Below are 20,350 nucleotides of genomic sequence, written 5' to 3'. Positions count from 1 at the left end.
GACATGACTGATAATTAATTTTTTTTATAAATAACTATATGGGAAATGCAAAATTAACTAAAATATAAAAGCAATAAATAAAATGTTTAAGATTTAAATCTTAACACACAACACCAATCATTGCTGAACATTGTGGTTCTGTGCATGCTGTGTACATCACACAGTGCAGGGATCATCTTAATTACATGTTACGACACATCACACAGTGGTGAATATTCCTATTGAAGTCCCATTAAGACGCTCTCTTAACTTATTGCATTAACAAAAAAAAATCCTGGAATTTTTCAAAAGTGATGCGCGCACTAATAATTATTTTTATGGGTCTTACTACATTGCTTCAAAACTTTTCTTGAATTACATGAGTTCAATCTATCTCAATGCTTACTAATCAGAGCAAGAAATCTGTACCATTTAAAAAATGGTGCTTCATCCATCACTCCGAATTTGTCCACCGGAACAAATCTGTACGGAATCTGCTATGAGCTTAGCTTCTATTCTTTAATACTAAACCCATTTTTTCACAACCTCAGTGTGAACTTAGCGTAAGAAGAAGACATAGATAAAAAGATAGACAACATTGTCTGGTCTTACCTTGCTGCTTCTTAATAAAGCTCTTGCCATACACAATAGCTGTCGTTCACCCACAGAAAAATTCTCACCATTTTCAACAACAGTTGTTTTTAGTTGTTTATTTAAATTAACAATCTGAAATACATAATTGTTTACAATAGGTCAACTTTGATGAAGGGCAAATTCAAACTTTTAGATTTTTTTATTCACAAAATTAATTCAGAAATAAAAAAACTTAATATATTAATCCAAAGGCAAATTACTGGTGAAAAATGACAATGTTGTGGGTATCAGTGGCTGGATCTCAATGAAAAAAATTAAGCAAAAAGCTAAAACAAAACGATAAAATAAAACAAAATACATAAATAATGAATAAAACAACAATACTGTATATTTTTATACATTTATATATTGTTCTTTTTAATAGTAATCATATCAATTTGAATTGCATAAAATAAATAATTTTATAATAAGAGGGGCTATGAAAGCCTAACCTGCCACATGAATATATATATAGCTGTCGAAATTTAAACAACTTTATTTTTTATTTTTGCTATGTTTAAATATTTCATGTAAATTGTACTAATAATTTGATACAGTGTGATTTTGAGAATTACTAAACAGTCCTATGTTTGCTATTAAAAACCTGTATCCGAGTCATTTGAGGCGTAAAAAAATTAGACACTAATATAACAAATAATAATAATAAGTATTAAGACTTACACTCTCTTTCATGTAAGTCCTCTCAAGAGCACGCCATATCTGTGCATCTGAATACTGGTCAAAAGGATCTAAATTATATCTGAAATAAAATATTTACAAAATCAATTTTAAACTTTATTATTATATTGTGATTATTAGGCTATTGGAAATGTCAAGAAATCAGTTTTTTCTGCCCATTTCTTGTTGACGATGTTGTCAGTGATATATAGAGTCTTAAATAAATATTTAGTGATTAGTTATATGCATATTACTGAAAGAAAATATTGCAAATTATCTATTTTCATAACTAAGGTTTAATTATGTAAATGACTGGTCATCATTACAATACACGCTTAAAAAAAAAAATCTCTAGATTTATTTATTGGTTATCCGCACTTTGCGGATAACCCCTTGTTATTGTCACGATTTTTTTTTTTTTTAATAATCTTCTTTCTTTCCACAAACGTATCTTTAATTCTAATTATATGACGTTAGAAAAAATTATGCGAGTACGCGTATTTGAAATTTCAAAATGCGCAAAATTAACTTCTAATCATTTCAGGTCATTTTGAGCATTTCAAAATTGTCTAAATTGTTTGCGTTTTGCGCACGCACTTGTGCGCACAGCTCGTACAAAGCGTAGAAAAATGTTTCTTGCAATTGATTTTTTGTTTTTCATTATTTTTAGCGCGATTATTATCGCGCTAATGCGTTCCACATTTTCTCTTAGATTTTAATACGTTCTTTCTCAATCAATTTTCTTTTACAAAGATTTTAATTTTTGTTACGTCATCATATAAAAATATTAGAAAACGTGAGTTAATTAATTTCATCTTTACAGTATATTTTATTCTTTAATATATATTTAATTGAGATTGCACCACCACTAACTAATGTGAATTGCGCCTTGAAAGAGGGACCTTTTCTGGACTAATGGAAGACTGCTATGATTGTTCCTTTGCCTTAAAGGCCACGTGCGGGCAAAAAATTTCTATTGATCATACATTCCAATAATTAGTTTCTATAGTTTCTCCTATGTTTCATAATTTTTGGGATTTTATTTGTGTTACACGAGTTTGTGGAAAATAAGCACTTTCTTATCACTTTTCTTATCTTGATAGTTCAAATTACACAGTAAAATCTCTATTCTTTTGTACACAAATTTTGTAAATAGAGAAGCATTTTAAAAAGCTATGAAAAATAAACGGTGTGGTAAAAAATGTTATCAGATGACTAAATATAGGTAATATAACTTGAATTTTACATTTCTGGTATTTTTATTCAACTTCAGATTTTTATTTTCATGCTATACCACCGTATATCCACCATCTTTTTTCACCTTCTAGGGAGTCACCAGACATGTTATTACATAGGTTAAACTACCTAACTACTGAAATTTTGTATTTGACCATATTAAGGGAAATTCATGTTTTTTCGTCTCGATTTCTGTACAAATATTTGATTTATGTACAATTAACTAGATATTATATTTAAAATTCATGCCTGTACCTGAGCTTTAAACAAAATCTGCTGTAACGACTAGCTTGTTATTTAGTTAGCTTGATTGTTCAGATGGTTAAAGACATTGAGGGGGGTAATAAATATGTTAATCTTTGTGCTATTGACTTTGTAAAAGTGTTTGATCGGATTTTATTACTTTTTGCCCTTTGGAAAATCTCAGATTTTTTTTTTTTGTTGCAATAAGTTAATATATTTTATTCAATTTTTAATTTATATATTTTTGCAAAATATAGGCCTAGCTAGGAAGGCATATTGTATGTTAGCATTTGCCCTGGGCTAGGTCTAGCTCTAGGTTTACAAGGCTAGCCTTTTAGCCATTTAGGTCTTTTATTTCCACTGTCTGCAGCTTTCTGGTGCTATATAAATACAAAAGACAATTTTTATTATTAAAAAAAATCATTATCATTATTATCATCATCATCATTATCATTATCATTCTGAGTAATAGCACTATTAATACTAAACATGAGAATAAATTTTCAGGGAACCAAATTGGGTCCTATTTTGTTTCTCATTTAGTTAGAGAGCTTGTGTGATATGGTAGCCGGTCAAGTCGACCCTAAACCGCCTCGGCCCCTTGTCAAGTTGGCCCTACGTCAAGTCGGCCCGAAATTAACTTGACCTCAAGTCAACTCAGTCATAAACTAATCGATCAACTAGAAATTATTCCAACTGACAAAAACACATCCAACATGTTTACTATTGATATACATATTATCATAATAATAAAAAAATAAATAAATAAATAACACAACCGTGTGGTCAGTACGTAAGTTTATTATTATACTTTTTGCAGATGTGAAATGGGTATAAGTTACAATAATTGCTTTAGGTAAAAAACAATCGAAAATGGTGCTTTATCAGTTTCCAAAGTATAAAAAACCGAACCTGACATGTTAATTAAAGGCCACTATGCAGAGTGACTTGAGCTGTTTCCATCAACTCAACACATTTGCAAACAAAATTTATATATCAAAACGTTGTTTACTGTATCAGTATCATATATTAACATTTAAAAAAGGGCTACTTTGGTTGATTAAATAGAACATTGTTATTTTTATTAAGAAACAAAATACGAAAAAAACTTAATTATGCGTTAGGTGAACATTATACAAACACCACAAACGAAAAAGGAGTACAGTAGCTTAAAGATATATTGTCCCCCTAAAAAAATTTTTTTTTTATTTTTTTGTTGAATATGTTATTTTAATGTCACATAATAGTTTATTTTAAATTTATTTACCTGAGAAAAATGTAATTTAAAGCAAAAAATGGTTAAATTGTCTGGAAGACAATGAGTTTTTGGGTAATTTAACTGTTTTTTTTGTCTTTTTATAGGTGAAATAATTTTTTCCCCGTTTTTTTTCTTATGGAAGTGAACAACTTCATTGAAACTGCAAAATGGCCTATTCAAAATCCGATTTTAAAAATCTTTATTTTTCATGATTTTGGGGGACAATACATCTTTAATAAAAACATTATTTATTATTATTTAGCAAGAAATAATTTAAATAAGCATATTCAAGTACAGTGTTGTAATTTACAACCGGCTGCATGAGGGCCAGGCACACATGATGTAACATGGAATGACGTACTTCCGTGTAATGAAATATTTTCAGAGCAAGCAATCTTCTGATATACAATCTCTACTTATACTTACCGAATAGTTCCAACAAAAAGCACTGGATCTTGAGGAATAATGGATACCTTCGAGCGAAGATCTTCCAAACCAATTTTTGAAATGTCAATACCATCAATTATTATACTACCAGCACTTTTTTCCACCAGTCGAAATAGTGAAACTCCAAGAGATGACTTACCTATAAAGACTCAATATCATCAGTTTTAAATAACAATAGGGGGAAATAACGGTCAGAATTGGGGTGCTAATTTTCCTATGTTTATACATGGGTCAATGTTTATGTTGTGAAGCTAATAATCCTGTCATATTTATAATCTTAAATGTAAGTTATATTTTCAAAGACTGTTTTATTTTTACTAATTACTCCACTTTGCCATATGGCAGATTATATTGAGTAAAGAAAATCAGTATGTGTAAGAAATAATAAATTGTTTGGCTCTGGTAGGTAAAAAAATCTTCAGTTAATAAAATGTGTTCAGATTTACAAATGCATTTATGAAAGTGGTGCTATATTGTAATACCTTCTTTTAACTCTATATACAAAATTATTATTATTAAACTAGCCAATTTTTATAGGTATTCTGATTAATTTAAGCTCTATACAAAGTTGTTGTTAGTTTTTTTTTTTCTCAAAAAACTTTTTCATTAGAGCGAATATAAATGCATCTTCCAAATAATTTGAAATCAAAATTATTTCATTTAATCAAGTATTGCAGATATCGAAAATATATATATAATATATATATACCCAAATCGAATATGTATTTTGAATATTCAGAAAACAAAATGTTTACACATTCCCACTGTGTTAGTTAATGTTACAAGTATAATAGGTTAGTGTAAGTTCTAGATAGTGATTTTGGCATACACAGCACGTCATATCTTTTATTGACGTCATATTGTGAAATTGCAGGATTCTAATCGGTCATTTTATTAGGCAATGGCAGTATAAACAATGACATGGAAAATTTGTAGTACTTACCAGAACCTGTTCTTCCCACAATGCCTATTTTTTCCTCTGATTCTATGGTAAATGTGACGCCTTTAAGTACAAGAGGTAGATTTGGTCTATAACGCATTTTTAAGCCACTGAATTGTATAGTACCACTAGATGGCCAATCATCTGGAGGACGATTAGAATCAACAATTGTTGTAGCTTCTGAAGCTAAATTCTAAGTAGAAAACCATCACAAGTGTCAATGTAAATAATTGTAATTCTGACCTGATTAAAAAAAATAAAATAGAGCAGAACAATTACACCAACATCTACACAAAATTTAACTCTCTGATGAAAGCTACTTGTAGAAATTAAATCATCATGCTGGTTTAGCACCTGATTATAGCTTGGAGGAATCTAGTGGAAAGCTTGGTCCTCTAAAGGTACGATCCGAGTCATCCTAGTATATTTGATTATAATTAAAAATCTTACGTTGATATAATAACATATCCTTTCAACTGATGTAAATCTTGCTTCAACCTCGGATGAAATTCGAACAGTATATTGAAAAATACCTAGCATCTTTTTAAAACAAAATGAAAACATTGTTTAATCAATTAAGTGGATAGACAAAATAAAGATACAGTTTTCAATTTTATATTATTGTAGTGTGACGGTAAAATATTGTAAAGGAGATATTCGGAATAGATTTGTTACGGAATAGATTTTATTACGTGTACATATTATGCAAATTATTTTATTAGAATATTTTATATTGTTAACAATATTCCCAAAATCAATTCGGTAAGATTACAAGGGTGTTTGGAATCTACAGACAGGGTATCCATGTTAATTGAGGACATTAATGTATGTACAGAGACTGTAGTGTCATATATAAGATTTTGTTAGGACCTGTTATCCCACTGTGAGGGTGCATCCTAATAGTCCGGCAGCCAAGGGGTTTAACCTTGCAATGTTTCTATATTTTTTTTTTTATGGATTTTGATTTACTGGACGGCTGTCAGAATTGAGCAATTTGCATAAATAGCATAAACAAAATGGCCGCTATTTTCATAAAACATGCTATATCTCTGGAAATACTGGACGTAGTGAGATGATTTTGGTGTCAAATTGTTCATAATGTATATGTTTATATTAGCTGTAACATAAATTATTTGGTAAAATTGACCGGAAATCCCATTTTTAGCAATTTTGACCTTTGACCTTGTTTCGCTATATCTAAGTAATGGCACGTCGGAGAGAATTAAAACTAGGAGCAAATTGTTCCGAAGATATACATTTATATTCAGTTTAACAGATGATATTGCTTGAAAATGACCGGAAGTGTGGTTATTGACCTTTAACATAATTTAATAAGGTTATTCTATATTATAACATAAATTAATAAATATTTGTCGGGGGGGGGGGGGGGGAGAAATAGGGATGAGGTGGGTACACTTTGGTACCGTATGAAGAGCCCACATCGAAAATAATTATGTACAGGGAAGGGTGCCTTCTACATATGAAGGAACCTATAAAGTTTTTCCGAATAATCTCACATGCCATATGGGATCTTTATGGGATTGGATCTTTTCTGTTCTCTATGGGCCATATGGGCCAATACTGGCTCTGTAATGGAAATGGGTAAAACAGGTCCCAATAGGCTGGCCCATACAGGAAAAAGTTGCCTGTACACACAGGATTCTAAAATAACCCATATGGATTTGCCCGAATGAACCCTCTAAGGACCCTTTTGTGCTACATAAGGCCCTGTATTAGAAATTAATATGGGGTAAATAGTTCATAGATGAACTATGGAATAAAACTAAATGTGCACCCTTGAACAATTATGGATTTGCCCAAAAGATCCCAAGGGCCGATCCTTCTATATGTGGGGCTACAAGAGACCCTATATTAGAAATACTGTATGTGGGGTGAAAATGTGGGTTCAAAGAGATATTGTTCATGAAATAAATCCCTGTGCACCCTCAATCGTTAAACCTCTTTGAATTAAAATCCACCCCGATAGGCTCTTATGTACAGGATTTCAAAGCAATAATCACACTTGTATATTTCAAACAGTATAATCCATTAGATTGAATAAAAATATCTAATATATTATAAACAATTTGCACTTAGAAATCTCTATGCCATGTCGTTATTTAGATGAGAAAAACAGGTCAAAGGTTAAATTACAGAAAAAATGGGTGTTTCAGTCACTTTTTGAAAAAAATGTTGCATTATGGCAAGTATAAACATATATATTGTGAACAATTTGACACCAAAATTGGCTCCCTACGACAAATATTGATTAATTTATGTTATTATAATATAGAATAACCTTATTAAATTATGCCAAAGGTCAATAACCACACTTCCGGTCATTTTCAAGCAATATCATCTGTTAAACTGTACTCATCTCTTGCATAATGTATTTGAGGTGTTACATAGCAGTAGACGTTTCCGGTCCATTATTTCTCATACTAATAGGTTTCGTAACAGTTTTATCCAGCTGCCATTCGGGCACTGAATGCTTGTCAGTATACCATATGAGAGTGATGTTACACTTTGAATTGTATTGTGTTTGTTATCTGATTTTGTATATCTCAGAGCAAACATAATTTCTATGTATATTTTATATGCAAATGACAATAAATGGAAATAATTTTCCACTGATGAATGAATCTAATGACCCTGAGGTTAGATGAAAATCAATATGAATGTTAAGGAACCAAATGGAAATAAGTTTAAATTATTTAAAACTTTCTTTGGTAATCTGGTTCAATTAATTTCTTTTTTACTGTTCCATATTTGTGCATCATCTTATTCATGTTTTGAACCAAATAAATCAAATCAAAAGGAGGTAATTCAACTTACTTGGGTAGAATATGATAAAGCTAAGCCAGCTAGAGAAGCAGGAACAACTCCATGAGTTACAACAACTAATACAGCTGTACTGACTGACATGATACAGGTTAGAAGATCAAATCTGATGGCTAACCACCGATTAGCAAAATAGAAAAGGCACAGGGCTACAGAATTCTCATCAAGGAGTATGTCAAATCTATGTAAAATATAACAATTTAAAATTGATCATTACAGTACTTATCCACCTAAAACATAACATGACTTTGCATTGTATCTATTTGTTTTCATTTCCTCAAATTGAAATAAAATTCAATAAATCATTTTTCTTCCTTTAAGTCAATTAAAACATAAGTAGCCTAAAGTTCATACTACTTACTTTGCAATGTACTCTGAACCTTTCTTAAATGCCCAAATCGTTTGCAATCCCAAAATGGTTGTGTTAATATGAGAAAACCAGAAAGAACGTGTAATATTATCTAATTTCTTAATTTCTCGTATTCCATGACGGAAAAGTTTAACCAGGAGAACAAAGAAAATCAGCATGACAAAAACGGGAATAAGAAACCAAGGGAAGACTGCAATGATGCTACTTATTGATAGAAGAATAAGGATGCTATTCTGTATCAAAGGTTCCATAACAAATGGCAATCTAACATCAACTGTAAAATATAAAGTATTTATAAACATTATCACATATTAACAGTGTACTGTTAACTTCTTCTAAACATTTAAATGGCAAGAAAATCAAAGTAGTCATGTTGGATTTTAGGAAATGATAAATCACATGGCAATTATATTTATGTAAACTTCAGATATTACAGATGTCACAATTTCAGAGACCCTAGAAAAATAATATAGCATTGAGTATCAAATAACGGTATTAAATAAGAGAATTGAGGCGGAAATTGTAAATAAATTCTAAAAATATTTGTTGTCAGTCAAAAAGCGCAAATTTCATAATGAAAGATAATAAAATACAATGAAATTAAATAATGATGTAAGATTAGAGTTATTATTATTTACTCATGGTGAATAAATAATGTACTATGCCTAATAAGAAATCATAAATGTATTATTGTATCAATAAAAATAAGAAAATCATGCAAATTTATCTATGTTATCGTACAATAGACGTGTCGGGATATACGGTACCATATAAAAAAAACATTGAAACCACACAAATTTCAATTTCATGTAGGCTATGTAACTTTATTTTGGAAACACGTGTTTCATGGAACTTTATTTTTAGAACACAATTTGATGTAGGCCTGACTTTATTTTTAAAACACAATTTCATGTACATAGGCCTGACTTTATTTGGAAATACAAATATACAAATATCAACATAAAATATAATTTTTGTGAAAAATATGAAAATAAAAACCAATATTGATTCATTGTGTATGTGTGTCACTCATCTGATCAATGTGACAGTATTGTGCTGGTAACTTGCATATGGCGGTTTTGGTGTTCCATAGATATTGTTTGTGGCTGATGTGGTATGTAGCCAACCTGACCGTTACTACATTATTTTGTCTGTCACTGTATGTAGAATAGTTTACAGTACATTATCTATAAATGAAAGTGCTTCTTTATTGACCTGTTACATAACATGTAAGCACCACCATCTATACAACAATCGCCTACAATCAATAAAATAGAGTTGAAAATCTGCCTCACAGTGGCATAAACTCTCACACCCCAATAAAATTGTAAGATATTTTATTTAATTTGAACAAATTAATTTTAAAAGTATAATACCATCTCGATGTGCAGTTTTTTGGCGCTTTTTGACTGAAACTAATTGCAGAGATTTTCTTTTTTAAATGGTCACATACGATGAGATCAAATTTTAAGCATTACACTTCTGTCACTCATCTCAGTGATATGCAAATTAGCTAAAATATGCAAATTAGGGTGAAATTATCATATCTCAAAAGCTAGTGTTGATTTTTACACTGATTTATTCAGAATGTATATTTATATTTGACACCATTTCTCAATATTTGCATATATAAAGCAAAAATGTTTAAGTTTAAGTTTATTTATGTGAAAAGCCACAAAAGGTTTGATGGACTGTGATTATGTAGATATATGGCTAAGAGTCAATAATCAATATTGCTGCCAGGTCCTATCCTGTAAATTTTCCCTGGGGACACCAAATAAGGGGGGTAAAAAATCGGTTTAATCATGTGAAAAGCCACACGGATAAAAGTTGTTGGACATAATCAGCCCATCAACCCTTTTGTGGCTTTTCACATGAATAAATTCTCTGGGCGCCCGGTCTATTTGTTTGGGTCTCAAATGACTCGGATACAGGTTTCCAAAAACCAGCATTGGATCATTTTGTAATTTCCAAAATCACACTCGAAAGTATGCAAATTAGAAGTACATTTTTCATTTCATTTATTCAGTAAAGAGCAGCCTCCGGTCCATTTCACAATAAAAAATCATACTTATTTTCGGACATGCAGAAATGTGTTTTCTTAAATGATTTAACTAAATGTAATGCAAAAAACTGAATTATTTGTAACCAAAATATTTCTAAGCTTATATACATTCAGGTTGGATATATTATTTTCTTATTTTTTTATAGAATGGGCAGTGGAATAAAAAATGATATTCATCTTCAATAATATTCAAGTCACAAAATAAACAAATTCTATTTTCTCTATGAATTTTCAAAAAGTGGTTTTCGAAAGATGGGAAGACACTAATTTCACCTCCTTACTTGCATATTTCATGTACTACTAATTTGCATACTTTCGAGGTGTGTGACAAAGGTGTGATTTTGGGAATTACAAAGCGGTCCTATGCTGGCTATTGTAAATACAAACCTGACTTTGCTGTGGAAAACAGTCTCTTTGTAACCAATACCAGATTTCAGAAGAAGGAGTCTAAGCTTTGGACCTGCATACTGCCGAGTGGGTATAAGGTGCAACTTGACTACATCTTGACCAGGAGAAAGTGGCTGAATAGCGTGATGGACTCACAAGCTTATAACGTGTTTGGGTCTACTGGATCTGATCACAGGATTGTGAACACCAGAGTTAGACTGAGCTTACGTGCCAGTGGTAAGACCCCACCAAAGAAAGTATGATTGGAGTATATAACAACAAGATCCTGAAGTGCAGGAAAAGTACACCATAGGAGTAAAGAACAAATACACCATTCTCAATGATATGTGCGAGGACAATAGCTCCACTGCCAAATATGGAAACCTGATAAGAGCTAACAAAGCAACTGCTAAAAAATTGCACCCAAAAATACAGAAGAAAAGACAAAAGGCACTTTACTTCAGAGCCAAAATTGAGAAGGCAAGAACAAACCTAAAAGCTGCTTATAAAAGTCACATCCTCAGAGACAACAAGGAATCAGCCCTTAAATTTGAGGAAAGCAAAAGGCAACTAGACAAAGCTTACGAGGAAACCAATACACAGTACCATGACAAGAAACTCAGAGAAGTTGAAAATGCAACCCTGAACCAACAACATAAAATTACGTGGAAACTAATAAATTAAGTCAGTGGGAGAAAAAGGTCAAGAGGAGGACAACTGAAAGGAAAGACTCTTGTTGCAAAGACATACAACAGGATGATCTTGAACAGGCTTAGACCACACATTGACAATCTACTGAGGACAAAGCTAAATGGATTCAGGGAGGGCAGATCAACTGTATCACATATTCTAGCCCTTTGACGGATCATTGAAGAAATTACTTCCAATAATCTCAGTGCTGTTCTTACCTTCATAGACTTCAAGAAGGCATTCGATACCATACACCGAGGAAAGATGCTGAAAATACTCGCAGCCTATGGAATACCAAAAATCATCATTGATGCCATTGAAGATACCTACTGCAACACACAAGCCAAAGTCATTACCTCTGATGGCGAGACCAAGCTTTTTGAAATCCTTGCTGGTGTACTACAGGGAGATACTCTTGCTCCGTATTTATTTATAATAACCCTGGACTACTGCCTCAGGACAGCCACCTGTTACTTTGTTACTTGTTTGCATAGCTATCCCCATTAATGGGGACATTTCGCCGTCATTGACATTATGTTGACATAGCACAACAATGAGAGACATTAATTTTGATGAGAAGGTCATGGAACACTAATTAATTTAAAAACTAAAAACCTGAGACCTGTAACCCTAGGTAGGGACCCCGACGGGTACTCTCCCTCCGGGTCAAAGGGATCCCGAAACTCATCGGTGGGCAGGGGCGCTCATCTCCCTGTTCAGGACTATTCCTGATGATTACCCAGACTATTTACATTTAAAATTAAACACCAAGACATATCAATTAATTAACTTAATGACTACTGGACATGGTAGTTATTGTCTTCTATAGAATATATGCTGGAAGCACTTCCTTATATAGTCTTCTCGGTCTAGTTGACTAGCGTTAATAGTTCTCTGGAGTATACTTGTGCTCGGTCTTCCTATCAATTTACTTTTTTGGTCATAAAATGTTAGAACTTTGCAGGGATCATAGTTCTGTTTCCGAATACAGTGTGTGTGGTAGGGAGGAAGAACTCGGTTTTACTATCAAACCTTGGCAAACCCGTAGAATTGGGCAAAAGGTAGTAACTGACCTTGACTTTGCGGATGATATTGGATTTACCTCAAACACTATAGACCAAGCACAGATCGAAGTCGAGGAAGCTGCTCTTCAAGTTGGGCTAAACATGAATGCTAGCAAAACAAAGTGCATTCTCTTAAACCAAGACCAGAATGCTGAATTATTCACCATTGACGACAGTAAACTTGAATCTGTGACCGACTTTAAATATCTCAGGTCATGGATTGGTAGTACCCAGATGATATCAGTGTACGCAAGGCACTTGCCTGGAAATCCTCCAATGCCCTTTCCAAAATATGGAAGTCAAATCTCTCAAGAAAGATCAAACTTGTTCCAAGCTACAGTTGAAAGTGTACTCCTTTATGGAGCAGAAACCTGGACAATTACCAACAAATCAGGAAATCACTTGATGGTTGCTACACCTGGATGCTGAAATCTGCTTTCAATATCAGCTGGAAAGAAAGGTTGACCAACAAAGAGCTATATGGTGATCTCCCCCCATCTCAGAGAAAATCAAAGAGAGACGATTGAGATTTGCTGGGCACTGTTTCCGAAGCAGAGAGGAAATCATCTCAAACCTCATTCTTTGGAGACCACAACATGGACATCGGAATTCAGGGCGTCCTACAACCTTCTACCTAGACACTCTAATTAAGGACAAAGGACTTAAAGCAGAAGAGCTTTCAACAACCATGACAGATAAAACCACCTGGAGAGCCATCATAGGAGTCCGACCGAGGTCGCCTTAAATAAGTAAGTAGTAACGTCACCCTAAATTGCATATTTAAGCTAATTTGCATATCATCGGGATGTGACAGAGGTGTGATGCTCAAATTTGTATCTCTTCATCATATATGACCATTTAAAAAAGAAAAATCTGTTGGCAATTTATTTCACTTTAGGCTGTTTTTCAGCTTGATTGCCTAGCCTAGCACCATTTACAATTTGTTTTATGTACCCAAAGATCCCGGAAACTATTGTTTCAGAATTTTTTTTTTGCGTGTTGTGATAAACACAATGTTGCCCTATTGGGGCGGGTAAATTTTGTTACTTTCAAAATGGCCGCCATGACGCTACTCAAAACAACTTTCCAAGATAGAAATACTATTATACTATACTATATATAATATAATTATAGAGGGCGCATGATTTTCAAGACGATAATACAACTATAGAGGGCCATTTTTTTTGCTGGAAAAACTTTTAATGAAAAAAAAAAAATTAAAGTTCATCGAAAAAATATAGAGGGTGCTATATATTATAGGCAAATACGATTAAATCATTGTTTTGCCCATACCCGGTATTACCGTGTATACATATTTCAACGACTTATGTTTATACCCTGTAGTACCGGGTATACGCAGTGAAAGGGTTAAGGAGTTTTTTTAAATATATGTTTGTTAATATTTGACCAATTTTTATGTCGGGTTCGGTATTGCTATGTATAATTAATTACCTACAATGTCATGTAATTTTTATTTTATCAGTTTATGAAACATCGTCAGCATTGGTTTTTAAGGTAAGAATATCCCCAAATCGTCCTATGTTAAAGTATATTCATAGATTGGAACTACAGTAATTCTCAGATTTTGATTTTTAAAAAAAATGCAGATTCATACATAACATTCTAGCACTTTCATGATTAAATCAACATTTATTAACATATTAAAATACAAAAACGAGACTGTATTAGCGTGCATATATGGCGTTCCATACATATTTCTTTTATCGTGTTGGGGGTCGACATAGTGTGTGGCCGATCTGACCATAACCCAAAATAATTGACATTCTGTACGTATACATACCCTCATCAAGGTCTTTTGAGAAACGATTGAGTATTCTGCCAAGTGGATTTGTATCGAAGAAGCTCATTGGGCAAGTTACAACACGTTTAAAAACGATGTCATGCATGTGAGATGAGGCACCTAATGTTACCTGTTTTCAAAATAAAAATAGCTACTTTCAATAGTGGATTTTACAATCAATTTAATGTATATTGATTTAATCTGAGATAAACAGATATATAAAATTTTACCCTATATTTAAATTAATAATAAAACCCAGGAAGATGCTTCACTTACTTCTATGTTCATACTAAACTGTACTCTTCTGATCGTGGCCCTGATTTTAATCATCAAAAACATGATCGTCCATGATATTAAAATGTTTTGTTTGTTTTTGTTTTGTTTGTGGCAGTTTTATTTGTGTTAACATTTTAATATTAGGTGTGTGAAAGACCTAACTTGCTCTAGAAAGCACTAGTCAATGTTCATAGGTGATGGCAGCCATAGTGATCACCTGTGAGTGGAATGAAGACAAAATAACAAAACAATACTTACATTAGTATAAAAGAAACTACGAAGACATATAAGAAATATGAAAACTACAGCCGATAAAATGTACACTATCTGATAAAAGTAGGTGTCTTGCTCCCCATATATACTCCCAACCTCCAGACTTGTGGAAACATTGTAATCCTGCATATACGTTAAGATACAAAGGAATTTAGTTATGGAAAACTATTTCGTATACATATAAACAGAATGTGCAAGAAACTATACCTCTGTATGCTGTTGATTTAACCAGTAACTAAGCCACCAGTTGCTGAATGTGGAGCAGCCTGCTGTTATAATGAATAACAACAAGACAAACAATGTTACAATATAGCCACCAGCTGCTTCGATATAAGCTTTGTATGTTTTTAAACCAACAGTGCCTTCACTTTTCTCTTCTTCTTGTATTAATTTTCCTAAATAAATATAAATATAATTTAATGTTGTTTTGATCTTTTTCACGCTGCTGCTCTAGCCAGCTATGTCCCATGAGGACTCATTCATAAGCTAAAGCAAGCAGCAGTTATAGTATCTAAGGCCGACAGTTTTGCGACTTTGTAAACTCGACTATAATTTATAGATCCCAGCTGCTGGACCCAAAAAACGTCTGGGAAAGGAGAGTCTATGAGGGCTTACGGTTTAACGATTTTGGATTCTCGCTCTTTTGGTTGACGCGAATAAACAGACTGGGAAGAATTTCTCACTTGTTGTCTCTAGAGGGTTGAGGTTGAGGTCACACACAGCACATTAAAGTTCAAAATTGACCATTTTTAAATGGACATGTGAATCATAATTAAAGAACTATCTTTTATTTGTATGTATTTTTGCGATTAAAGGACATCTTCTATATATAAATTTACGTAAGGGCAAAATTCGATTAATCGTGCGAGTGGCTTTGACAGTTGTTTACATGCCATGCAAGATGAACCTATAGAGAGGAAATCGAGAGAGGCCTGTCGTAGGTCGCTCTTGATAGAATTTGCACTTCATGATGGAATGGATCTCAACATGTGACATGTGAACGTGATAGTAATTATGAGGGCGTGTGGCGCAGCGTGTTGGACGTTCGACTACTGATCGTGAGATAGAGGTTCGAATCCAACTCTCGCCGCATTGCTTGTATCCTTAGGCAAGATACTTTACTTACGTTTGCCTCTCTCCACCCAGGTGTATAAAATTGGTACCCGGTTAGATCAAGACACAACTTTGCGCTGATTACTAGCTGCATTCTGGGAGTATGTTTCCTTGCGTGTTTGATCCAAAAAAATAACTGGGGTAATAATGTTCAGCGCATTGAGAGCTTGCTTATATGCGCTATATAAGAATGGACTATTATTATACAACTTACCATCATTGAAAATACATTCCTCAGATTCACAAAGAGTTTGCAATGACTGATGAATTGTCACATCCTTACCGATTTCCTTTGGAGGAACAGATAAATTATGTTTTTGAAGCATATCTTGAAATTGGTTTTCTTCTTCATACTCAGAACTAGATTTAGGCTCCTTAAAATCATTGTAAAATGTCTGTAAAAGAGCAGCATATGCTCCATTTTGAGACATTAGGAATTTATGAGTGCCATGCTGTATAATGCATCCATCTTTCATGAGAATCACATCATCACAACGGTCTAAATACTGCAGTTGATGAGTGACAAACAAAACAGTTTTTTCTTTTAAACCATTTAGAATGTAGTTGTTGAAGATATGAAGACCTACATGGGAATCTACAGCACTTAATGGATCGTCCAATAAATATATATCACTATCAGCATACAGTGCCCGTGCCAGACTTATACGCTGTTTTTGTCCACCACTTAGGTTAACGCCCCTCTCTCCAATCTAAAACAGCAGCAAAAAAAAAAAATTTAATTATGATAGTATAAATGCATCTTATCTAATAATTAAAAGTTAGTTTTCACCTAATTTCTAAGTCTACCTTAACTTCACTACAGGGTTAGTAATTGATTCTCCCAATGTATTTTTGGAGTAAGTTTGCCGAGTCATCTACAATAAGCTAAAGTGTGCACTTATAAAGAACCCAGTACATCTTTCGGAAGAGTAGGGGTTACCCCGGTGTACTAGTCCATTCAGCTCCATTTGGTGGCAGCACTCGACACAAAGGGACTCTTAGGGGAGAAGAAAGTTGTGGTATGTGTTGTCTACACCTGTGCGCAATTCAGCCCAGTAGGCTGCAAGTCGCAGGTTATTCCCTCATTACATTTACAGCTCATTGGTCATCGGTGACCCTGCAAATGTGCGCTTGCGCAGTTTTACTTTGTATTCAAAATCAGTGATCCATGAATGTTTGACCAAGGAATCTCACGAACTGAATTACGCCGATGAATGCACATAAATCCCTGTAATTAAGCCCTGGCTAAATAAAGGTAATGCGACGACATTGGGCCTAAATTATGTTGAGTAAATACATAGTGTATTTCTTTTTCAAATGAAAAATAAATACACACAGAACAAAATTTATTATTTAGCTATTAATAAAAGGTAAGTAACTGATACAATATCATAAATACGATACGATTTAGGGAGTGTGTATTCAGCGAAAACTATAAAATCAGTAAAATAATCATTATTTAATTAATTTTTTAAAATAAATTTCAAATCAGACACACAAAAATAGTTATTCTATCATAATAAATTTCATCGATTACACTAATGTCTTTTAGTGAAATTGTGAGGCTCTAAATACTGGTGTTTTTAGTTAGCTGTTACAAAATGACACACTACGACGCCGACTTGGGCTATTCTTGGGCTACACATAAAAATGAATTCACTAAGAGGTAAATCGAAGATCAAAGGAGCTGACATGCGTCTTAATCTCTTTTAGTTGTTGTCTCAGGTACCGGTACTAAAATTGTGCCTTTTCCGGGCATCTAGCGGGATCATATTTAAAAATTTGATCACCCATTAAAAAAATAAAAGAAACAAAAACATTTTTTTCAGACTCTCCTAGGTCCTTGGTGGCTCCAATTATTAGAAAAACTTGACCACAATCAATTCATATGGCATTATAGATGGATGTTGAGAAAAGTATATACACCCTGTGGCAACAAATGCAATATCCATGTTCAATGAATAATATCAAATACCTCTGTCTTATCTCCATTTGGTAGCATATCTATATCCTGTTGAAGACTACATGCGAACAGCACTTGCTCATACTTTTCTTGTGACATTTTTTTACCAAATAAAATATTTTCACATAGTGAATCATTAATAATCCATGGTTGTTGAGAGACATATGCTATAGATCCATCTACTGCAACTTTGCCTAATTGTTTTATAGGAAAATTTAATACAGCTGACAATAGACTGCTCTTTCCACAGCCAACAGATCCACAAATACCAAGTACATATCCCTTTAAAAAAACAATTGTACAGTATATTTATCAGAACTGAATTAGAGATTGCATCACAACAATTTACAGCCATTATATTTGTAATTTTCATTCTCTTTACTGTACTTTCTACTAACAACATTCATTTCTTGGTTGAATTAGACTAGAGCTTACAGTGCATGATGTAATAAAAAAAAAAGACAAGAGCAAAAGTGTGTTATTGGGTATTTAGAGTTCAAGGTGTACAGCACACAGCCACAATCTCAAGTAGGCCTTTTAGTAGGACCCTTAGTTCTGTAATAATCAACATGTTGATTGTGGATCACTTATGACCATGAAGATGAAGAAGAAAATAATAACTTTGATGTTTTATTTTTTACATTATGAATTTTGAGGTTTCAATGTTTATAATGTATTGCTTTTAACGAAACTGAATACATTTAATTCAATTGAAATATTTTACTTTACATTATGTAACAAGAGTACTCTCTATTTCAATAAACTTTAGCTATTATAAAAACATAGATAATGCCATAACCATAAAATGGACAATTAAACTTACCTTTTTAATTGTTAGGTTAATATCAAAAAGTATTTTTACAAATTCTTCTTCACTTTTCACAAGAAAGGAATTTTCTTCTTCGTTGCCAATTTTTGTAACTCTTGTTTTTGAATTCCTTCTTCCAAACCTTTGTAGAACTTTTGAGTTTCTTCTTACTGTTTTAAAATTAAGTTTTTCCTCATACTTAGAAACAAACGTTTCTTTATCCCATGCAAACGTTGCATTTTGAATTTCAATGGCATTCATTTCAGTTTCTGGCTTGTCTGTATGTACTTGTACTTCATCAAGAATAAATAATTCCTGAAAAACATAATTTCCAAAATTTTAACATATCTTTAACTGAGATAACTATTTAAAAGAGATTCACAACGCATGTCAGTTCTTTTGATCTTCAAATTTAGACATAATGTTCTCATTATTATGCAAATTATGTGTGTGCTTGAGAATATTCCGACTCGGAGCCCGCTTCATCATATTAACAGTTTGCCAGATTTGTTAGCAACTCCCTGGTTCAAGTTACACTTGAATTAAAATTTCAAATAGTTTTAAATAATGTTTGGTACTTATATATATTGGTATATCTTTATTCAAATGACACAAACAGCCGATGGCTGAAACCGTAGTCGTACAATCATGATAAAAACAGGTAAAATATAAAATATTTAAAAAAGCAGATTATCAAAATAACATTACAAAACATTAACTTCATTTAACAGTCTAGTCATAGTAGGAACAGGTGATTTCTTAAATCGCTCAGTTCTGCCCAACGGAATACGAAGGAGTGGGCGAGACCGAAGGCCGACATCAAATTCGCGACATTGAGGGAGCATATTCCGAAATATGTCAGAGGCAAGAAGTTTCTCACCAAAAGACAACACCAGACCCACCCTCCTCGTCGCAAGCGATGGGAGATCGACGATCTCGCACGCCTCTTCATACACGTGATCAGTCCCTAGTATTATTCGAAGAGCACGTTTCTGGATTCTCTCTATAGCTCGAGACTTCTCCCCAGTTAGGTAACCATGCCACACAGGACAAGCATATTCTAACAAAGGTCTAATATAAGCTAAGTAAGCATTAATAAGGTCATTCATTGGAGCATTGGCCTTTTTTAGAATGCATGTGAACAATTTTCTCGAAGCCCTACGTACGATATCATTAACATGAAGATTCCATCTTAAGTCATTACTAATAGTAACACCTAGGAGTTTCATATGACCAACCACCTCAAGATCAACACCATTGATGGAGAAATTGGGAGGAGGAACAT

The 20,350-nt window shown here is 33.0% G+C and overlaps 2 protein-coding genes across 2 annotated transcripts in view; one reads left to right on the top strand and one right to left on the bottom strand.

Moving 5' to 3' along the window:
* The window catches only part of LOC144842685 (beta carbonic anhydrase 1-like), a 307,431-nt gene that overhangs the window by 38,679 nt on the left and 248,402 nt on the right, over positions 1 to 20,350 (top strand). The window lies entirely within an intron of this gene.
* The window catches only part of LOC144842620 (ATP-binding cassette sub-family C member 5-like), a 79,605-nt gene that overhangs the window by 10,146 nt on the left and 49,109 nt on the right, over positions 1 to 20,350 (bottom strand). Inside the window, exons 10-22 of the mRNA XM_078699079.1 lie at positions 19,081 to 19,380; positions 18,270 to 18,539; positions 16,509 to 17,004; positions 15,389 to 15,576; positions 15,167 to 15,304; positions 14,633 to 14,762; positions 8,617 to 8,899; positions 8,250 to 8,436; positions 5,865 to 5,954; positions 5,418 to 5,607; positions 4,454 to 4,613; positions 1,294 to 1,372; positions 592 to 705 (exon numbers count right to left, since the gene is read on the bottom strand). Of these exons, the coding sequence (XP_078555205.1) occupies positions 592 to 705; positions 1,294 to 1,372; positions 4,454 to 4,613; positions 5,418 to 5,607; positions 5,865 to 5,954; positions 8,250 to 8,436; positions 8,617 to 8,899; positions 14,633 to 14,762; positions 15,167 to 15,304; positions 15,389 to 15,576; positions 16,509 to 17,004; positions 18,270 to 18,539; positions 19,081 to 19,380 (2,625 nt within the window). The remainder of the gene's footprint in view (positions 1 to 591; positions 706 to 1,293; positions 1,373 to 4,453; positions 4,614 to 5,417; positions 5,608 to 5,864; positions 5,955 to 8,249; positions 8,437 to 8,616; positions 8,900 to 14,632; positions 14,763 to 15,166; positions 15,305 to 15,388; positions 15,577 to 16,508; positions 17,005 to 18,269; positions 18,540 to 19,080; positions 19,381 to 20,350) is intronic.

The sequence above is a fragment of the Antedon bifida genome, chromosome 5 (genome assembly GCF_963402885.1).
Source record: "Antedon bifida chromosome 5, ecAntBifi1.1, whole genome shotgun sequence".
Taxonomy (NCBI): domain Eukaryota; kingdom Metazoa; phylum Echinodermata; class Crinoidea; order Comatulida; family Antedonidae; genus Antedon; species Antedon bifida.
This window is presented reverse-complemented; position numbering and strand designations above follow the sequence as displayed.